Raw genomic sequence first — 20,547 nt, forward strand, 5'->3', positions numbered from 1 at the left:
GAATCACGAGCCGAACAAATTCTGTGACGATGTGACCAAGCACACTGATGAAGGTAGAACAGTGGGTGTGTTGCAGATGGACTTTAGTAAGGCGTTTGATAGGGTTCTCCATTGTAGGATCATCCATAAATTCTGGGGGCATACGAGCCGGAAAATGTGGCTGTGTGAATACAGAATTAGCTTTCACAGAGGATGGTAGTATTTGGCGAGTATTCCGCTTGGAGGTCTATGACCATTGGTGTCTTCAGGGAAGTCTGTTCCGAAACCACTCTTGCTTGCGACTTTTAAAAATGGTTTGTTTGAGGCCTTGGGGGCGGGATTGAAAGTTTTCAGACGATGCGACAGTTAACTAAGAGGTCGTTAGAGTGCAGGATTTTTATTTAGTTGGACCAGAACATTGCTGATCGGTAAGAGCATCTACGGATATGGGGAGGAGTCAGGCGAATGGGGTTGAGTGGGATCTGGGATCAGCCATGATGGAATGGCAGGGTTCACGCACTGAGTTGAATGACTTGATTCTGCTCCCATGTCTTATGGTCTGATGGTCTATTCGAGTTTGTTGGAGGCACGGTCGTTGTACAGAGAATGGTGGGTGTATGGAATGCTCCGATAGAGGCGGATACACTGGGGGCATTCACAAACTCTTATTTAGGCACATTGGTGATATAAATAGCAGGCTGTGTTGTAGCGGATGTTTAGATTTATCTTAGGGTAGATTAAAAGGTCGGTACAACGTCATCGGCCGATGCGCCTGTATTGTGCAGTGATGTTCAATGTCCTATCCTCCCGGTAACTGTCATTGAATTCAAAACTGTAACTGAAATACTACCGGAGGTTTATATGAATTACTGACTATTCCTCTCACTCGTCTTCCCACTGAAGGCAAACATGCCACATACGCTTATAACACCCTGCCAGCTTGCATACACACTGTCAGTGAACTCTGTATTTCGGCGGACAGATTACTCTGTCAAGCAATAGTGGACAATTCTGTTAACCGTCTGTCATTGATCGCATACCTTCACTTACAGTAGAACTCCAAGGACAGCCCCCGCACTTCCCTGGACTCAACTCCATCAGGCACGTCCATCACTGATCTTTATTGTCCAAATGCCACGGCAACTGGTTTAGCATTTTGTTACCCCTGTTCTCCCCCACACAACATTTATTAGCTAAGTTTTTCTTTCATTTCAGAAATATCTGCTGACCTTATTTTTTTTAATCCATTTGATGTAATTCACATGTTCTGTGTGCTCCTGTATATCAGCTCCCCGCTTTCTTCAGTGATTACGAAAGGAAAGGAGAGGCAGGCAGAACCGAAGAAGAGTGCATGAGCAGTGTCTCAAAAGGCATCACATGCCTACGTTAGCATTCGTTTCAGTAATGACTGTTCATTGCCGGCATGCATAGTCTTTCAATGCCAGATCCGAAAAGCTCGCTATAGTTCTAATTTCAAGCTCCTTTTTTTTCAATGTGCACGGGCTATTTCTAACGATCTGCCTTTCAGAGAACGCGGTGTCAGTGCAATTCAATTAAAAGCAGATGTTAGTCAAAATGTCCTTTGTTCATGAGTGGCAGACAATTGAAAACATTCAACATATTTTCTGCTCAATTCAAACCTACATTTTGAAAAATATCGCCCTGACTCTTCAAAACCCAAGCAAATTACAGGTATAAAGGGATTGTCCTTGAAAATGAAGAACTCACAGATTGCGGTATCAATTAAATTAGCAAGGTGGTTGTGTTCTGCAAGGGAATAGTCAACGTTTCGGGCCTAGACACTTCATCAGGAGTGAAGAAGGAGGGTGCAGGGGCCCTATAAAGAAGGTGGGGGGAGGGTGGAATGTGCCAGGTGAAAAACCAATCAGAGGAAAGATCAAGGGGTGGGGGAGTGGAAGCAGTGAGGGGATCGGCAGGAGAGGTGCAGAACATATCTAAAGCAAAAGCACTATGAGTAGTAGAATAAGGCAGAATCATGAGAGAGGTGATGGGCAGCTAGAAGAGGAGACAGAGTGAACATGGGATTGAGGAAGGGAATTACCGGAAGTTGGAGAGTTCGATGTTCATAACAAGGGGCTCGAGGCTACCCAGACGGTATATGAGATGTTGCTCCTCCAGCCTGAGTTTGACCTCAACATGGCAGTAGAGGAGGCCATGTATGGCCATATCCAAATGGAAATGTGAAGCAGATTGAAGTGAGTGGGAACCGGCAGATCCTGTCTCGACTAAGCGGTCCCCAATCTGCGTCGGGTCTCACTGATGTAGAGTTGGCCGCACCGGGAGAAACGGATGCAATAGATTACCTCAACAGACTCACCAGTGAAGTGTTGCCTCACCTGGGAAGACTGTTTGGGGCCCTGAATGGTGGTGAGAGAGGAGGTGCAGGGACAGCTGTAGCACTTACACTTGCAAGGATAAGTACCAGGTGGGAGATCTGTGGGGAGGGACGTGTGGACCAGGCAGTCGTGGAGGGAATGATCCTTGCGAAAAGCAGAGGGGTAGAGAGGGAAAGATGCCCTTAGTGGTGGGCTCCTGTTGAATGTGGCAGAAGTTGCGGAGGATAATATACTGGATCCGGAGGCTGGTGGGGTGGTAGATGACGACAAGGAGACTCAGACCCTGTTATAGTGACGGGAGGATGGGGTGAGGGCCAAAGTGCAGGAAATGGAGGATATGCGGGTAAGGGCATCATTGATGACGGCAGAAGGCAAACCACAATTCTTAAAGAAAGAGGACATTTGAGATCACCTGGAATGGAAAGCTTCATCCTGGAAGCAGATGCGGTGGAGACGGAGGAACTGGGAATAGGGAATAGAATTTTTGCATTTGGCAGGGTAGGAAGAGGTATAATCTAGGTAGTTATGGGAGTCAGTGGGTTTATAGAAGATGTCAGTTTTCAGTCTATCTCCAGAGATGGAGACCGAGAGATCGAGAAAGGGGAGAGAAGTGCCCAAGATGGACCGAGTGAATTTGCGGGCTGGGTGCAAGTTAAAGGCAAAGTCAATGAAATTGACAAGCTCATTATGGGTGCAGGAAGCAGCACCAATGTAGTCGTCAATGTATCGAAGGAAAAGTTGGGGAGCAGTACCAGTATAGATTTGCAGCATAAATTGTTGCACATAACCCACGAAGAGGCAGGCATAACTGGGGCCCATGCGAGTTCCCATAGATACACCCTTGGTCTGAAGAAAGTGGGAAGAGCCGAAAGAGAAGTTATTAAGTGTGAGTACCAGTTCCGCCAATCTGAGGAGAGTAGTGCTGTTGGGGAACTGGTGAGGTCTATTGTACAGAAAGTAGCGGAGGGCTTTGAGGCCTTCTTGATGGGGAATGAAGTGTATAAGGAATGGACATCCATGGTGAAAATGAATTGGTCAGGACCGGGGCACTGGAAGTTATTGAAGAGGTGGCGGACATGGGATGTATCCCGGATGTAGGTAGGGAGGGACTGAACAATGGGTGACAAAATGGAGTCAAGGGAGGCAGATACAAGTTCGATGGGACATGAGCGGGCTGAAACTATAGGCCTACCAGGACAGTCAGTCTTATGGATCTTGGGGAGGAGGTCAAAGCGAGCGGAGTGTGTGAATTATGAGTTTTTTGGCTGAGGATGGAACGTCTCCGTAGTTGATAAGGGCAGTGATGGTATGGGAAACAATGGTTTGATAATTTTTGGTGGGGTTCTGTTCCACCATTCAGGGCCCCAAACAGTCCTTCCAGGTGAGGCAACACTTCACTTGTGGGTCTGTTGGGGTCATCTATTGCATCCGGTGCTCCCGGTGCGGCCTCCCCTACATCGGCAAGACCCGATGCAGATTGGGGGACCGCTACGTCCGCCACAACAGACAGGACCTCCCGGTTGCCACTCACTTCAGCTCTCCTTCACATTCCCATTCGAATATGTCCATACATGGCCACCTCTACTGCCATGATGAGGTCAAACTTCGGTTGGAGGAACAACACCTCATCTACAGTCTGGGTAGTCTCCAGCCCCTTGGTATGTACATTGAATTCTCTAACTTGCGGTAATTCCCTCCTTATCCCTTCCACCATCCCACCTTCACTCTGTCTCCTCTTCTAGCTGCCTGTCACCTCTGTCACGATTCTGCCTTCTACTACCCATAGTGTTTTCCCCTTAGATTCCTCCTTCACCTTTTCTGCCTATCCCCACCTTGCTTCCCCTCCCCCAGCCCTTGATCTTTCCTCTCATTGGTTTTTCACCTGGCACATTCCACCCTCCCCCCACCTTCTTTATAGGGCCCGTGACCTCTCCTTCTTTAGTACTGACGGAGGGTTTCGGCTCGAAACGTTGACTGCTCCTTTCAACGGATACTGCCCGACCTGCTGAGTTTCTCCAGCTTTTTTGTACGTCAGTGATTTTATTGACTTCATCTTGACAAATGTTCAAAGCTACATTAAACAATGTGTAAGCTGCTGACGTGCGGGAATAAATAAGCTGCTCCCGACTCACTCACAGTCACACACAATTAACTGACCGGCGACAACGCGTGACAGTTTAAATAATCAGTCCCGTTTCTCACATTCACTCTGCATCGGGGAACCGATGATTATAAAATCACACTTCAGGGCCCCGTCCGAGATCGCTGCAGATCCAGGGTCATTGCCGAGGGATTTGTCTATTTAACATCATTATATTGGCCAGGATGTTCTCAGCTCAAGGTGAGGAAAAGGATTCTCTCCCAGGGACACTGGTTTCCCAGATCTAACCCAGCCCCCTGGGCTCTTCCTCTCTGTGTAATTCCCCGGCACGCCATTTGGAGCAGCTGTTGAATCCGGACACGTGCAGCTGGATAGGATGCGGAATTGCGTCACTACTGGATCGCTTTGGACGTCACAGAGTGTGAGACTGGAGCTAGTTCACCATTCAGATGTTCACAGATCAACTGTCAGTCCGGGTCTGGGTTCCTGCAGAGATCTCAGTTCCTTCCCACCAGTCTGACTGAACTGATTCCTCCACAAGCTAAAACAGATGGGAGAATAAAGATGAAATAAACAGATTACACAACAGTGTCAGTAACAGGGGACCGGGGTTAACGTTTCAACAACACTCACAGACAAATATCACCAGTAAACCCGCGGATCCGCTGATATTTTATTACATTGAACATTAACACAAATACTCACTCGATCAGCTTCAGACTCGGGAGGGCCAATATGAGGCGGCGGAGAGCGGGGACAGATCGGTCCGTGAGCGAGTTGAATCCCAGCTCCAGCTCCGTCAGTGATATGTTTGTACTGAGAGCAGAGGCAAGATCCTCGGCACCAGAATCTGTGAGACCGATATCCCTCAGCCTGGAGGTGAGGATGAAGGACACAGAGAGACAGGAGACTGTAACACAAGTACTGATCACATTAATGTTCAGTGTCAGACACCCAGTGACTGTAAACACAATCTCCCAGAGTCTGGTACTTACCCCAGTTTCTCTATTCCACACTTGGGGTTTGTCAGAGCCACAGACACCAGCTTTATTCCTGAATCTCCCAGTTCATTATAACCCAGGCCCAGCTCCGTCAGTGATGGGTTTGTTCTGAGTGCGGAGGCGAGATCCTCAGCACCACAATATGTGAGACCGACATCCCAGAGCCTGGAGATGAGAGAGACTGAGGGTGAAGGACACAGAGAGACAGGAGATGGTACAAATCCCTAGTGCTTATCAGTTATACAATTACTGATCACATTAATGTTCAATATCAGACACCCAGTGACTGTAAACACAATCTCTCACAGTCTGGTACTTACCACAGTTTCTGTATTTTACACTCCGGGTTCCTCAGAGCCGCAGACACCAGTTTCACTCCTGAATCTCCCAGTTCATTTCCCCCAAGGCTAAACACAAACAGACAAATTGATGAACAAATTGATTCAAGCCGTGGGTCTGGGGGAAATTTCTCTCACTCGGATATTTCAGGAAATATTAACCACTTCAGCAAATCACTGAACGGAGTACCCATCACTGCCCAGCTCCAGGGTATTCACTGAATATCAGTAATGTAGTCTGTCGGTGTGACCCTGTAAACTCCACATAATCTCATTCCCCGATGGCTAGAAAAATGTTCCTGATATGAGAGCGTTGGGAGTATCAGGGATGAAGGATGATAGAAAGTCCCACAGTGAAGAAAATTTGTGAAAGGGAATGTGTCGATGGGAGATGGTGGAAGAGACCCCACCTGAGGGAAAGAGGTGGGAAGAGAAAACCTGCAGGAGAAAGAGAGGAAATAGTAAACATCCCGTAGGAGGAATGAGGATGAGGATGAGAGATTCCGCAGGAGTAAGGGATATGGGTAAAAGGAGATCCCGAAGGGAAAAAATGGGAATGGGGAAGAGATCCCACGGGGGGAAAGGGGATGGGAAATACAGATCCCTCGGGAGGATACCAAAGGGAAGAGATAACTGCAGAAGATTAGAGGATGCAGAAATAGATTTTACGGGATGGGTCTTTCTGAATTGAGGACCACAATCGGGAGGAGATGCCCAATGATCTGATGAAGTCTCCAAAATCTCTTCACAAGGAAACACAGAACCCTCCCGTCTTTGGAGAATTACTGACCGATCCCCTGGGTATTTGTCAATATTCTTCACAATCTGATTTACGACTGTTTAACCCAAATTGTTTTACTTTGAAACAACACAACGGAACTGTTTCACAGTTCAGAGTGAAAGATAAATCAAGTTACCTCAACTCCTGGCACTTGTGCAGCCCGGGTCCCAGCCGCTGGATTCCTTCACACTGAATGTGACAGCCCTGCAGGTCGAGGTGTTTTATTGTATCACAGAGTCCGATGACATGAGACAGGACCGCGCAGTCAATCGGGGTCAGTGCCATTCCACTGAATGAGAGTTTGTTCACAGATCCCAGTGCGACCTGAGCCAGTCCACGATTCTGAGACTCAAACAGGTAGTGCAGTGTGTTCAGGAGGCTCCTTTTACGAGATGCAATCCTCGTGTTTCCACTCTGGCGTTTAACCTCCTCCTTCACCCAGTCAATCACCCGGCAGGTTGTTTGATGAGGAAATGGACCCAGAAACTCCTCCAGGCCCCGAGCTGTCATTGGGGAGGAGAGACCAGCCACAAAACGGAGGAATACCTCAAACCGCCCATCTGTCATGTTGTGGGTTTCAGTGAGGAATTTCAGGATATCCTTGGGATGTAGGGTCAGGAATTGTGCGACTGCAGCTACAAACTCTTGGATGGTGAGGTGTGGGAATGTGTACACCACGCTCTGGGCAGAATCCTCTCTCTCCAAAAGCTCCATCAGGAACCCGGACAGGAACTGGGAAGGCTGCAGATTGTAACTGATCAAATCTCCATATGTAAATATGATCTTCCTCTCGGACACACCTCTGAAGGCCATCTGACCAACCCTGAGTAACACATCACGGGGTTTCTCAATCTCACGGCTGTGGTTCTTCAGGATGTTGTAAATATAGTAGGAGTACAGTTGGGTGATGGTCTTGGGAACTAGCTGCGGGTCCCTGACTCTTCGTGTGAAGAAGGGGCCCAGTGCCAGAGCGAGGATCCAGCAGTAGGAGGGGTTGTAGCTCATGGTGTACAGGATCTCGTTCTCCTCCACGTGTTTGAAAACAGCTTCTGCCACCATCTGATCTTCAAAATACCTGATGAAATATTCCTTCCGTTCCTCACCAACAAATCCCAGGATTTCAGCCCAGACGCTGATCTTGGCTTTATCCAATAAATGTAACGCAGTGGGACGGGTGGTCACCAGCACTGAACACCCTGGGAGCAGCTTGCCCTGGATTAAACTGTACAAAATGTCAGACACTTCACACCACCACTCGGGATCTGGGCATTGGTGCTTGGGTTCTGTATCTCTTTGACTGTCAGCAAAATCAATTCTGTGCTCGAATTCATCCAGACCATCAAATATAAACAGCAATCCCTCTGGATTCTTCCAAACATCTCTCAGGATATTCCCAAAGTAAGGATATTGATCCTGAATTAGTTGCCTCAGGTTTTTTCTGCAGTTAATAGAGTTTAAATCCCGGAATTTGAAACTGAAGACAAACTGGAATTGTTGGTATATTTTCCCCATGGCCCAATCATAAACAATCTTTTGTACCATTGTTGTTTTCCCGATCCCCGGGACTCCAGCCACTGCTGCTGAACTCCCAGATTTGGATTTACTCCGGGAAAAGCTGCTCTGGAACAACTGATCAGTCCGGATTTTTTCCAGCTTTCTGCGGAGATGTTTCTCTCTCCACTCCTCGTGGTCTCTGCCTCTTGCCAGCAGCTCATGTTCCACCAGTCTCCGATCTCGAACAGTAGAAATGACCGTGAGCTCAGCGTATCGATCAACCAGCTGGAAAACCTTCACCTTCTCCCTCATCAGGATCGTGTTCACTCTCAGATTTTCAGTTTGTGCCCGTAGAGTCTCCTTGTGTTTCTGTTGAGCATCTTCCATGGAAACAGAGATAAAATGTTAAACGCTTCAACTCAGAACTCACTATTTAAGTAGACAAGGATTAGCTCAAAGGTTTTGCATTATTTGAACTTATCACTGGATTTTCTTACACTGAATTAAGTTTGATTAACAGACCCCAAAGTGGACGGAGAGGCATGGGCCAGATAATCATCAGATCATCACATTTCCACATTGATTGTTCAGTGAAGTTGAGTTTTCCCTGGTAGTTTACTGAGCCCCGACTAGACAAACTCCCACTACTGCCACTTCTATCATTGTTCTGTGGAAAAACTTTCAAAGCCCGGTGTTGATGTGGACTTTGGAGATAGAGAAAATGATCGTGGGCATTCTGTCAACGGAATAGGTAACGGGAATCACAGCTCCCCCTCCCCTCTCACCATCACTGATTCAAAATAAAAAGGAATACATTTGTGGATCTGTGGTGTGGTAGAAGATTAGAAACTTGGAAAACCTACAGCACAATACAAGTCCTTCGGCCCACAAAGCTGTGCCGAACACGTGCTTACCTTACAGTTTACCTGGGTTTACCCATAGCCCTCTATTTTTCTAAGCTCCATGTAGCCATCCAGAGGAGCCTTAACCAATCCTATCGTATCCTCATCCACCACCGCCGCCAGCCACCCGTTCCATGTACTCACCACTCTCTGAGCCCCTGACATCTCCTCTGTACCTGCTTCCAAGCAACATAAAACTATGTCCTCTCGTGCTAGCCATTTCAGCACTGGGAAAAAGCCTCTGACTATCCACACGATCAACAGCTTTCATCACTTTATACACCTCTATCAGGTCACCTCTCATCCTCCCTCACCCCAAGGAGAAATGGCCAGTTTCACTCAACCTATTCTCATAGGGCATGCATCCAATACAGTTAACATCCTTGTAAATCTCCACTGCACCCTTTCTATAGTTTCCATATCCTTCCCATAGTGAGGTGACCAGAACTGAGCACAGTACTCCAAGTGGTGTCTGACCAGGGTCCTATATAACTGCCACTTTACCTCTCGGCTCTTGAACTCAATCCCACGGTTGATGAAGGCCAATGCGCTGTATGCCTTCTTAACCACAGAGTCAAACTCCACAGCAGCATTGAGTGTCCTATGTCAACCAATTCCTCTATCCTGTAACGCCATCGGATTTTATCTTGTTAAGTAGACTCATGAGTTAACTTATAATATGCCTTATGAAAATATAATGACATGCACTGCATCTCCTTTGTCCACCCTGTTTGGAATGTCCTCAATGAACTCTAGCAGATCTATCAGGCAAGATTTCCCTTCATATTAACTATGTTGACTTTGACATTTTATAATTAGGCTGTAAATACCTCAATCTTAATAATAGACTCTCACACTTCCCCAACCACTGAGGTTGGGCAAACTGGTCTATAATTTCACAATCAAGAGAGAATCTGTAGATGCTGAAAACGCAGCAACACACACAAAATGCTGGAGGAACTCGGAAGGCCAGGCTGCATGTATGGAAAAAAAGTATAGTTGACGTTCCGGGCTTAAACACTTAAGTAGGTCTGGAAACAAAACGCTGGGGAGTAGAATTGAAAAGTGTGGTGGGGGGGAGGGGGGAGGTGTGGGGAGGAGAGGGGAGAGAGAATTACCAGGCGATGGGTGAAACTTGGAGGGGGAGGGTTGAAGTTGATTGGTTAAAGAGACAGAAGGCCATGAAAGAAAGAGAAAATAAAACAACTTTTTTTTTTAAATCTTATTCCTTGGCTTTTAACCAGTCACTAACTGTCTCCTAACGTTCCCTTTACATTAGGCTCCCTGATAAGATCTGGGTCTCACAATGTATCTGAAACCTGCCAGGGGTATGTGGCTTCTCTTAGTGTGTCAGGACCCAATCAGGGTTGTGTGGGGTCTCACAGTGTGTCAGGACCCTGCCAGGAGTGTGTGGGGTCTCACAGTGCGGCAGGACACTGTCAGGTACGTTTGGGGTCTCAATTCAATCTATTCAGATGTGATAGGCAACGTAGGAAAACATTGATGTTGCACACATTTAATTTAGAGAATGTGACACTGGTAGAAATGATGTTCAATAATCAGGGAGTATATCTGTTTCCTGTTCAGAAATGGGTGTGGTAATTTCACTGTTGGCCCTGTTCCTTCTGTAAACCAGATGAAGGACAATGAGGAACAAGTTTGTAGTGATTTACTGAACCCGTGTTCAGGGACACTGAGGGGTTTCTTTGACTGCATGTGGACTGGAACAGCATTAACAGAGGTGACAGAGACGTGAGTAGTTTGTAAACTTCCTGATTGGTCTATCTCTGGTACCAAATTCAAATTATCATCTTTGGGAATTGTTCCTGTAAGTGTGAGAGACTGAACCAGGGTTCTGGCTGAGATTCCCTATATTTATTTTAAGAGCTTCGAATAATCAAATAAAACATGGTCTGATGCAATATTAATAAGTTTTGCGATATTTGTCCTTCCTATGCTCTGTCCTCTGTTCAATGTGTAGTTGACTGATCCAACTCAGTCTGCGATGGTGAACCCTTACAATCTGTTTAGCCCATGCACTGCCATGGGCTCCATTTTCACAGGCATGATGGGCTTATGGATGTAGTAAGCTTCTCATCCAGATGGTCACAATTTAACTAATTGCAATATTATTTATAGATATTTTCAGTCCTTTCCACATTCCGTTCCGCAATCCAAAAACCTTCAGTTTCTCTGTCCTAATTCTCATCTCTTCACCTTCCACAGTGTCCAGCACACAAACCGGCACACATCAATTTCAGCTTCTGTGAACTGAGCTGAAGAATTTGTCTCCGATCTCACCCTCAGTAATCCTGTCTCACTGCTAGAATTCCCAGGATTATTGAGTTGGAAATTAAACTGGATACCTTTAGCAATGTTTGCACTAAGTGAGTGCAGATGTGAAGAGATCAGGGTTCATATGCTGCTTTGCTGATTAAAGTGACGTTATTATTACTATTCTATGAATAGAACTTCAATGGATGAGCAACTCGAAAAAACAAAAATAATCTAAAGAAACTGAAGTCGTTTAGAAAATGGTTAAGGATGAGGCTATCCTGGAGCGGATAGTCGCTGGCAAGAGAAGGATTTGACTTTTTGATATGAAGAAATATTATTTTTTTTGTCATTCTCCAAATTGCCCCCTTTTCCACTCAAACTCCGCTGGGGATCTGTAGTTGCAGGCCCCAGAGCAGTGTGAGCACTTTCCTCAAACTCGCCAGCTCTCTGCCTCTTTCCTCAAAATGTCCTGTGAAAACTCTCCCTCTGGCAAACACGTTTCCCTGTGTCTCACTGTGTTCTCTGTCACAGTGCCAATATTTACCTGGTCAGACCCTCGTGGCTCAACAACTGAACCGCCCGACGCAAATTACAACCGTTGGTGGAAACGGAGGTCAAATTTCAACTTGATGAACTCCGCCTCAGCCTCATCGGGGTCATTGCGTACCGTTCCGATTGCCCCACTACCGGAGGGATGTTGAGGCTTTAGAGAGGGAGCAGAAGAGGTTTACCACGATGCTCTCTGGTTTAGAGGGCATGTGCTATCATGAGAGGCAGGATAAAATTAGATTGTCATCTCTGGATCATCGGAGGCTGAGGGGAGCTCTGACAAATGTTTGCCACATTAAGAGAGGCATAAATAGAGTGAACAGAGAGAATCGTTTTCTGAATGTCTCAAATGCTATTGAAGGTGAGAGGGTGTAGAGTGAAGGGGGAAGTGTCATCGATGCCTGGAAAGCACTGACTGGAAAGGTGGTAGACGTAAATTTTTTGAAGCTTCTAAGAGATGTTTGGTTAGGTACATGGATAAAGGAAGATGGAGGCATATGGAGATGGAGTCGGAAGGGGAGATTAGAGTTTGGGTTTGATTTACTTGTTAGCTGTTTCGGCACAATATTATTTGCCTAATGGCCTATTCCTCTGTTATACTCTTGAATTTTCAACACATGTTCACTCACCTTTCAATTCACTGAGAATCTTGAGTAAACCTTGAGTGGGATTTGATCGATGGGATGGATCAGAACCTGCTTGAATTTAAACACATTAAGGGGATAATTTATGGAAAATTGTGAAGTGTAATGTTTTGCAACTCAAATTTGAATTAATTACTGATATTATCTCACCATACATCTGTATTTCCTTCAGTATTTTGTCAAACTTTGGGACACCAATCCGCATTTTGTCAAATGTTTCCCACATCACCCTCCGGGCGCGGGAGCCTTTCTCCATCACCAGGCTCAGGAGGAGTTTAGAACTGTCCGCCCGCTCTCCCTTATCAGCGAGATCAGAGATTTTCTGTGAAGAGTAACAGTGAACATATTGGGGACTGACAGATTCACACAGGGAATGAGAAGTAAATGATGTGCTCTGTAACGGGATCACACTGAGCAGTCACCCGGACGGGTGCTGATCCTGTCTGCACATGGACTGTACATTCTGAGTGCAGAGCACACGGAGGGACATTCACCTTGAACCTGGTCCACCAGTCAATGAGATCCTGGCTGGACTGTGACCGCTTCATTGACGTGGCTCCAAATCCATAAATAATTCCTCACCAGATTTGACAGTGTAACAGAAATCAGAAAATAACGATAACAGATGAGGAAAGAAGTCAGGAGACTTTTTATAACAGAGTGAGCAGTCTCGGAGAGGTTGCAGAAAAGATGATGTGATTCCTCCTTCAGACCACCAGTGTCCAACATGACAGCGGATTACCGGCTCACACCAGATTCATTTCCTTTCCCTTTTTCAGTGGAGGTTTCTTCAGTGATTACACATTACAACATGGCGGCATTCCCCGATTCACACTGTTTGCAGTTTCAGACTCTAATGGAATCATCTCCTCTCAGAACAGAACACACTCAAGCTCCTGTGGCACCCACTAATGATGTCCTGATTCTCATTGATATCCTGCTGTTAGGCTGCATGATCTTTCCAAACCCAAACCTCCTGTCATATTTCCATTTAATACTGTAAGACCGCACAACTGTCACTTGCTCAACTCAATCTGAGCAGCTACCCACCAGTCTGCAGGGTCTTTGCGCCCCTTTCTATCACTGGTTCAGATTCACATCTTTGAGATTGCATGTACAGTATTTATTTCCCAGTTGTTCTTTTCTCTGATTTAATATCTAATGAGTCAGAGGTCCGACACCCATCAGTCTTGTGATGTTGGAAAATTCAAACATGTTCTCCTTCCCACTCACCCGATGTTCCTTTCCACTGAACTGATTCTCGGCCGTTAACGCCAGGCTCACTCCATGCACCCCTCCTTCCATCGCCTGCTCCAGCCTGTCCCGGTAGAAGTCCGTCAGCTGCAGCAGCTGGGAATCATTCCAGCTTGCCAGGAGCTCAGTGATCTCTGAGCTCGGACCTGTGAAGCACAATGGTGAAAATTAAAAAACTTAATGACCACATATTCGGAGGCAACTTTATCTCTGGAACCAAAAGATGGTGCACCAGGTCACCAAACACAGTCCAAGATATATATAAAGGGTGGGAGGGAGGAATAGGTGTGGTTGGTGAAATGAGTGCAGGCTGGGTGGGGGTTCAGATCGAGCAGGGTTGTGGTGGGGCTCAGCAACATCTGTTGAAGGCTGCCCTTTCTAGTCCCCAGCAATATACCTCTCTGTTTTGGAAGGACTCTGCTTATTGCTGAGAATATAGTAACCCATCACCATCACTCTCCTGGTACTGCCAATCACCACCGCTTGGCTCTGAGTTACTTGGCTGCCTGCCTGGTCAACCCCTTCCTCCGCAAATCTCTGGAATATCTTACAAAATGCTGCAGGTACTCAGCAGGTCAGGCAGCATCTATGGAGGAGAATAAACAATCAACGTATCGAGACAAGGCCCTTCATCAGACTGGAAATGAGGGGACAGGAATTTTAGATATTGTCACATTACTTTCTATTCCTTGTAATCCTGATCTGAAACATTAACTGTTTATTCCCCTCCATTGATGCTGCCTGACCTGCCGAATTCCACCAATATTCTCTGTGTCATTGTGCTGCTCAAAATTTTCAGCATCTGCAGAATGTCTTGCGTTCTGAATACACTCTGTTTTAATGTCTGTCTCGGTTTGCTAGACGAGCAAAAAGCAGACAGTTATTGCACCCCTTCCACATGTGACTGTTCTGCCAGAAGGTCAGGCAGCATCTATCGAGGAGAATAAACAACCAACATTTAGGGTGCTTCATCAGACTGGAAATGAAGGGACAGAAATTCTAGATATTGCCACATTATTTTCTATATTTTGCGGTCCTGATCTGAAACATTAACTGTTTATTTCTTTCCATGGATGCTGAGTTCCGCCAATATTTTGTGTCTTTGTGTTGCTCAAAACTTTCAGCATCTGCAGAATGTCTTGTGCTCTGGAAAACCTCACTGTTTTATTGTGCATCACTGTCTGTTTGAAGAGCAAACAGCAGACAATAATTGAGCTCCTTCCACATGTGACTGTTCCCCCAGAGATGTTACCTCTCAGTCTCGTCTCTCTGCTCAGTTTTTACAAATATTTTGTGAATTGCTGATATTGGAATAAACTCAGACAAGGTGTCAAGGAAATATTTAAAAATTAAAATAACTTGCTAACATACCCATGTCCTTTCCTGATCTTGACATCACTGGAACTTCTCTCCTGCCCACTCCTTGAGCCAATTTGAGGACAGTTGTGGTCAGATTTTGATGGTCTGTAACAAACAAAATTAACAGTAGGGTCAGATATTAATTGAGGTGTAAAGCAGAACACTGCTTTGTTTTTCAACTGAGGCAAACATTTCCAAATATCTTGGACCTAACCACTAAAGGATTGACACAGCCAGATCCACCCAGACTGATCTCCTCATGGATTGTGCACCGTGTTGGGATTCTCCGGGGTATCTACTCACTATATGGCAGGCAAATCCCTATTAGGTAAAAATCTTGTGCCCTGGAGGGATGTTCCAATGGAATGGCGAGTGTGGTCATCCTACCACAGTTTAACATTGCCTGGCATTGACACCTATGGCAACATATCATTTGACTCTATAGAGAAACACTCTGACATCCTGAACAATGCAATCTCACCCATAGTATCATAATATCTTGTCCTGAACCACTATAATTTTTCCAGCAGGAATTTAAGATCATTAAAAACTCAGTCAAGATTTCTTTAAGCATATCACCTGGCTATTATATGACACCCTGTCAGGTGTGTGTAGTTTGACAGTGTGTCAAGACTCTGTCAGGGATGTGTGGCATCTCACAGTTGGTCAGGACCCTACCAGGGGTATGTGGAGTCTCATAGTGTGTTGGGACCCTGTTAGGGGTCTGTGCGGTCTCTCAGTGTGTCAGGACCCTGTCAGGCGTGTGTGGCATCTCACAGTGTGTCAGGACCCTGTCAAAGGTCTGTGGGGTCTCACAGTGTGTCAGGACACTGCCAGGGGTGTGTGAGGTCTCACAGTGCGTCAGGACCCTGACAGGCGTGTTTGGGATCTCAAACCGCGTCCGGAACATGTCAGGGTTGTTTGGGCTCTCACAGTGTATCTGAACACTACCAGGTTTGTGTGACATCTCACAATGTGTCAGGACCCTGTCAAGGGTCTGTGGGGTCTCTCAGTGTGTCAGGACCCGGCTGGGGTGTTTGGGATCTCAAACCGTGTCCGGAACATGTCAGGGGAGTGTGGGGTCTCACAGTGTGTCAAAACTCTACCAGGGATGTGTGGCTTCTCACAGTGTAGCGGGACCCTGTCAAGGGTCTGTACTCTCTCACAGTGTCTCATAACCCTGTCAGGGGTGTCTGGGATCTCAAAACCTGTCCGGAATGTGTGGGGTCTCACAGTGTATCAGGAAGCTGACAGGCGTGTATGGGGTCTCACAGCATGTCAGGACCCTGCTGGGGGTATGTGGAGTCTCACAATCTGTTCGAACACTGCCAGGGGTGTATGTAGTGGGTGGAGTCTCACAGTCTGTTTGAACACTGCCAGGGGCGAATGGTGTCTCACAGTTTGTCAGAATCCTGCCACAGGTGTGTGGGGTCTCACAGTGTGTCAGGTCCCTGTCAGGGGTGTGTGGGGTATCATAGTGTGTCAGGACCCTGTCAGGGGTGTGTGGGATCTCACAGTGTGTCACGATCCTGCCAGAGGTGTGTGGGGTTTCACAGTGTGTTTGGGCACTGCCAGGGGTCTTTGGGATCTCATAGTATGTCAGAACACTACCAGGGATTTGTGGCCTCTCAGTGTGTCAGGGCCCTATCAAGGGTCTGTGGTGTCTCACAGTGTGTCAGGACACTGCCAGGTGTGTGTGGGGTCTCACAGTGTGACAGGACCCTGTCTTGGGTGCTTGGGATTTCAAACCATGTCCGGAAAATGTCAGGGGTGTGTGGGGTCTCACAGTGAGTCAGGACCCTGTCAGGGTCGTGTGTGGTCTGACAGTGTGTCAAGACCCTGCCTGGGCTGTGTGGGCTCTCACAGTGTGTCAGAATACTACCAGGGCTGTGTGTCGTCTCACAGTGTGTCAGGACCCTGTCAAGGGTCTGTGGGGTCTCACAGTGTGTCATAACCCTGTCAGGGGTATCTGGGTTCTCAAACCATGTCCGGAAAGTGTGGGGTCTCAGAGTGTGTCAGGACCCTGCTAGGGGTATGTGGAGTCTCAGTGTGTCAGGTCCCATTCAGGGGTGTGTGGGTTCTCACACTGTGTCAGGACCCTACCACGGGTATGTGGAGTCTCACAGTGTGTCAGGACCCTACCACGGGTATGTGGAGTCTCACAGTGTGTAGGGACCTGTCATGGGTGTGTGTGTTCGCACTGTGTGTCGGGACACCAGGGGAGTGCGGTGTCTCACAGCATATAAGGACCCTACCAGGGGAGTGTGGGGTCTCACAGCAGATCAAGATCCTGCCAGGGTTGTGTGTGTCAGGACCCCGTCAGCCATGTGTGTGGTCTCAGCGTGTCAAAACACTGCCAGGGGTGTGTGGGGTCTCACAGTTGTCAGGATCCTGCCAGTGAGTTGGGTCCCTGTTTTAGGTGTGTGGGGTCTCACAATGTGTCAGGACCCTGTCAGGGGTGTACGGGGTTTCACAATGTGTAAGGATCCTGTCATGGGTTTTGTGGGGTTTCACAGTGTGTCAAGGCTCTGCCAGTGGTGTCTGGGGTCTCACAGTGTGTTAGGAACCTGTCAGGGCTGTGTGTGGGCTCTCCAGGCAACTTATTTGGGTGAAACATGGAGCAGATGATCGTTGAAATATTTACTGTAGAGAATGTGACAGTGGGAGAAATAATTTTCTTCAATAATCAGGGAGAGATCTGTTCTGTATTCAGAAATAGATGTTGGAACTTTACTGCTGTGACTGTTCCCTCAGCAAACAGCATGAAGAACAGTGAAGAATAAGTTTGCTGGGAAATTGTCGAGAATTGCCAAATCCTTAGTGCAGTTGAAGGGAGGGGTTTTATTGTCTGAATGTAGACGGGAAAAGCATTAACACAGGTGACAGACTCGTGAGCAGTTTGACATCTTCCTTTGGTGCCGTTTGAATATTAACATCTTTGGAATTTGTTCTTGGAAATGAGACAGGCTAAATGAGAGTTGTGGTCCAGATTCTTTATATTTTTGTTCAGGGGCTTTGAAAAATCAGTTAAGATATGGGCTCCTGTAAGATTAATAATTTTTACGATATCTGTCTTCACTATGCTGTCTCCTCTGTTAAATGTGCAGTTGAGTAATCCAACTCAGTCTGCAATTATGAAGCCTTGCAATCTCTTTCGCCCATGCACTGCCTCGGGCTCCATTTTTACAGACACAGCGTGCTTACAGATGTACAATAGTGAGTTTCTTATCCAGACGGTCACAATTTAATTAATTGCAATATTATTTATAGATATTTTCAGTCCTTTCCACCTTTCTTGCCACAATCCCACAACCCTTGGTTTCTCTGTACTAATTCCCATCTCTCACCCTTCCACAGTGTCCATCACACATCACATCAATTTCAGCTTCTGTGGACTGTGCTGAGGATTTTGTCCCCATCACACGCTCACTGACACTGTCTCCTGATGGAATTCCCAGTATTACTGAGTGGGATATTAAACTGGATAACTTTAGCAGTGTTTGCAGTAAGGAGGCGCAGATGCGAATATAGTTAATTTCATATGCTGCTTTGGGGTTGAACAGACGAGTTGGGGTGCTACCCGCTTTTCTCATTAAATTATCATTGTTATTCTGTGACGAGAACTTCAATGGACTTCCGGTTCTAAAACTGATTTCCTGCAGGATCTGAGGGAATTAAGATGAGGGCTGTATCGGGGATTGGGTGGCTGTAGGGAAATGATTTCACCTTTCAGAATAAGACATTTCCTATAATTTCAATCCTCAGATTGCCCTCTTCTCCATTCTGACTTGGGTGGAGGGATCTGTGGTTGCGAGACACAGAGAGGAGTGATCTCTTTCAGCAAAGCACCCATCTCTCTGCGTTGTTCCTCATGCTACCCTGTGAAATCTCTCCCTCCAACAAAATACTTCTCCATGTGTCTCACTGTGCGCTGTGTCACGTTGGAACATTTACCTGATCAAGTCCCAATGGTTCAACAACGACATGGCCCTACACAACATCAACCTTCAGTGGAAACAGCTGTTTCTTCACTCACCTTTCAGCTCACTGGGAATCTCCGGTATGGGTCGATGGACCAGAACACAACCTGTTCAGATTTAAAGTAATTTGACACGTTTCAATTCCTCAAATTATAAGTACGTAATGTCTGAATCTAAAATTAAATTAATCTCTGATACTCTCTCACCATGTTCCTGTACTTCTTTCAGTATTTTGTCCAACTTTGGGACACCAATCCGCATTTTCACAAAGGTTTCCCACATCACCCTCTGGGCGCGGGAGCCTTTCTCCATCACCAGGCTCAGGAGGAGTTTAGAACTGTCCGCCCGCTCTCCCTTATCAGCGAGATCAGAGATTTTCTGTGAAGAGTAACAGTGAACATATTGGGGACTGACAGATTCACACAGAGAATGAGAAGTAAATGATGTGCTCTGTAACGGGATCACACTGAGCAGTCACCCGGACGGGTGCTGATCCTGTCTGGACATGGACTGTACATTCTGAGTGCAGAGCACATGGAGGGACATTCACCGTAAACCTGGTCCACCAGTCAATGAGATCCTGGCTGGTCTGTGACCGTTTCATTGACGTGGCTCCAAATCCATAAGTAATTCCTCACCAGTTCTGACCGTGTAAAACAGAAATTAGGAAATAACGATCACAGATGAAGAAAGAAGTCAGGAGAGTTTTTATAACAGAGTGAGCAGTCTCAGAGAAGGTGCAGAAAAGATGATGTGATTCATCTCCTCAGTCCGCCAGGGTCCAACATGACAGCGGATTACCGGCTGACACCTGATGCCTTTCCTTTGCCTTTTCCAGTGGAGGTTTATTCAGTGATCACACATTACAAAATAGCAATATTCCCCAATTCACACTGTTTGCAGTTACAGATTGTAACACAATTATCTCCACTCAGAACAGAACACACTGGAGCTCCTATGGAACCCACAGATGATGCCCGGATCTCACTGACATCCTGCCGTCATGCTGCACGGTCTTCCCAAACCGAAACATCCTGTCATATTTCCATTTAATACTGCAAACCCACACAACTGTTACCTGCTCAACTCACTCTGAACATTCAGCAGTCACCCACCATTCCGCGGGGTCTTTTCACCCCTTTCTATCACTGGTTCAGATTCACATGTTTGTGATTGCAGGTACAGTATTTATTTCCCAGTTGTTCTTTTATCTAATTTAATATCTGATGAGTGAGAATTCCGACACCCATCAGTGCTGTGATGTGTGAAAATTCAAACCCATTCTCCCTCCCACTCACCCGATGTTCCTCTCCGCTGAACTGATTCTTGGTCATTAACGCCAGGCTCACTCCGTGCACCCCTCCTTCCATCGCCTGCTCCAGCCTGTCCCGGTAGAAGTCCGTCAGCTGCAGCAGCTGGGAATCGTCCCAGCTTGCCAGGAGCTCGGTGATCACTGAGCCCGGACCTGAGACGGACAATGGGGAAAATTAAAGAAATTACTGACCCCATATTGGGCAGCAGCTTTCTCTCT

General features: G+C 46.6%; 1 protein-coding gene across 1 annotated transcript in view; it reads right to left on the reverse strand.

Annotated features, from left to right (window-relative positions):
* Positions 1 to 4,356: 4,356 nt before the first annotated feature.
* Positions 4,357 to 20,547, reverse strand: part of LOC132387612 (NACHT, LRR and PYD domains-containing protein 3-like) — a 33,490-nt gene continuing 17,299 nt past the window's right edge. Inside the window, exons 3-14 of the mRNA XM_059959984.1 lie at positions 20,315 to 20,481; positions 19,223 to 19,394; positions 19,073 to 19,123; positions 15,049 to 15,141; positions 13,657 to 13,823; positions 12,574 to 12,745; positions 12,409 to 12,477; positions 6,694 to 8,431; positions 5,759 to 5,845; positions 5,433 to 5,603; positions 5,143 to 5,310; positions 4,357 to 4,978 (exon numbers count right to left, since the gene is read on the reverse strand). Coding sequence (XP_059815967.1) covers positions 4,891 to 4,978; positions 5,143 to 5,310; positions 5,433 to 5,603; positions 5,759 to 5,845; positions 6,694 to 8,431; positions 12,409 to 12,477; positions 12,574 to 12,745; positions 13,657 to 13,823; positions 15,049 to 15,141; positions 19,073 to 19,123; positions 19,223 to 19,394; positions 20,315 to 20,481 — 3,143 coding nt within the window. The 3' untranslated portion in view covers positions 4,357 to 4,890. The remainder of the gene's footprint in view (positions 4,979 to 5,142; positions 5,311 to 5,432; positions 5,604 to 5,758; positions 5,846 to 6,693; positions 8,432 to 12,408; positions 12,478 to 12,573; positions 12,746 to 13,656; positions 13,824 to 15,048; positions 15,142 to 19,072; positions 19,124 to 19,222; positions 19,395 to 20,314; positions 20,482 to 20,547) is intronic.

The sequence above is a fragment of the Hypanus sabinus genome, unplaced genomic scaffold (genome assembly GCF_030144855.1).
Source record: "Hypanus sabinus isolate sHypSab1 unplaced genomic scaffold, sHypSab1.hap1 scaffold_2038, whole genome shotgun sequence".
Taxonomy (NCBI): domain Eukaryota; kingdom Metazoa; phylum Chordata; class Chondrichthyes; order Myliobatiformes; family Dasyatidae; genus Hypanus; species Hypanus sabinus.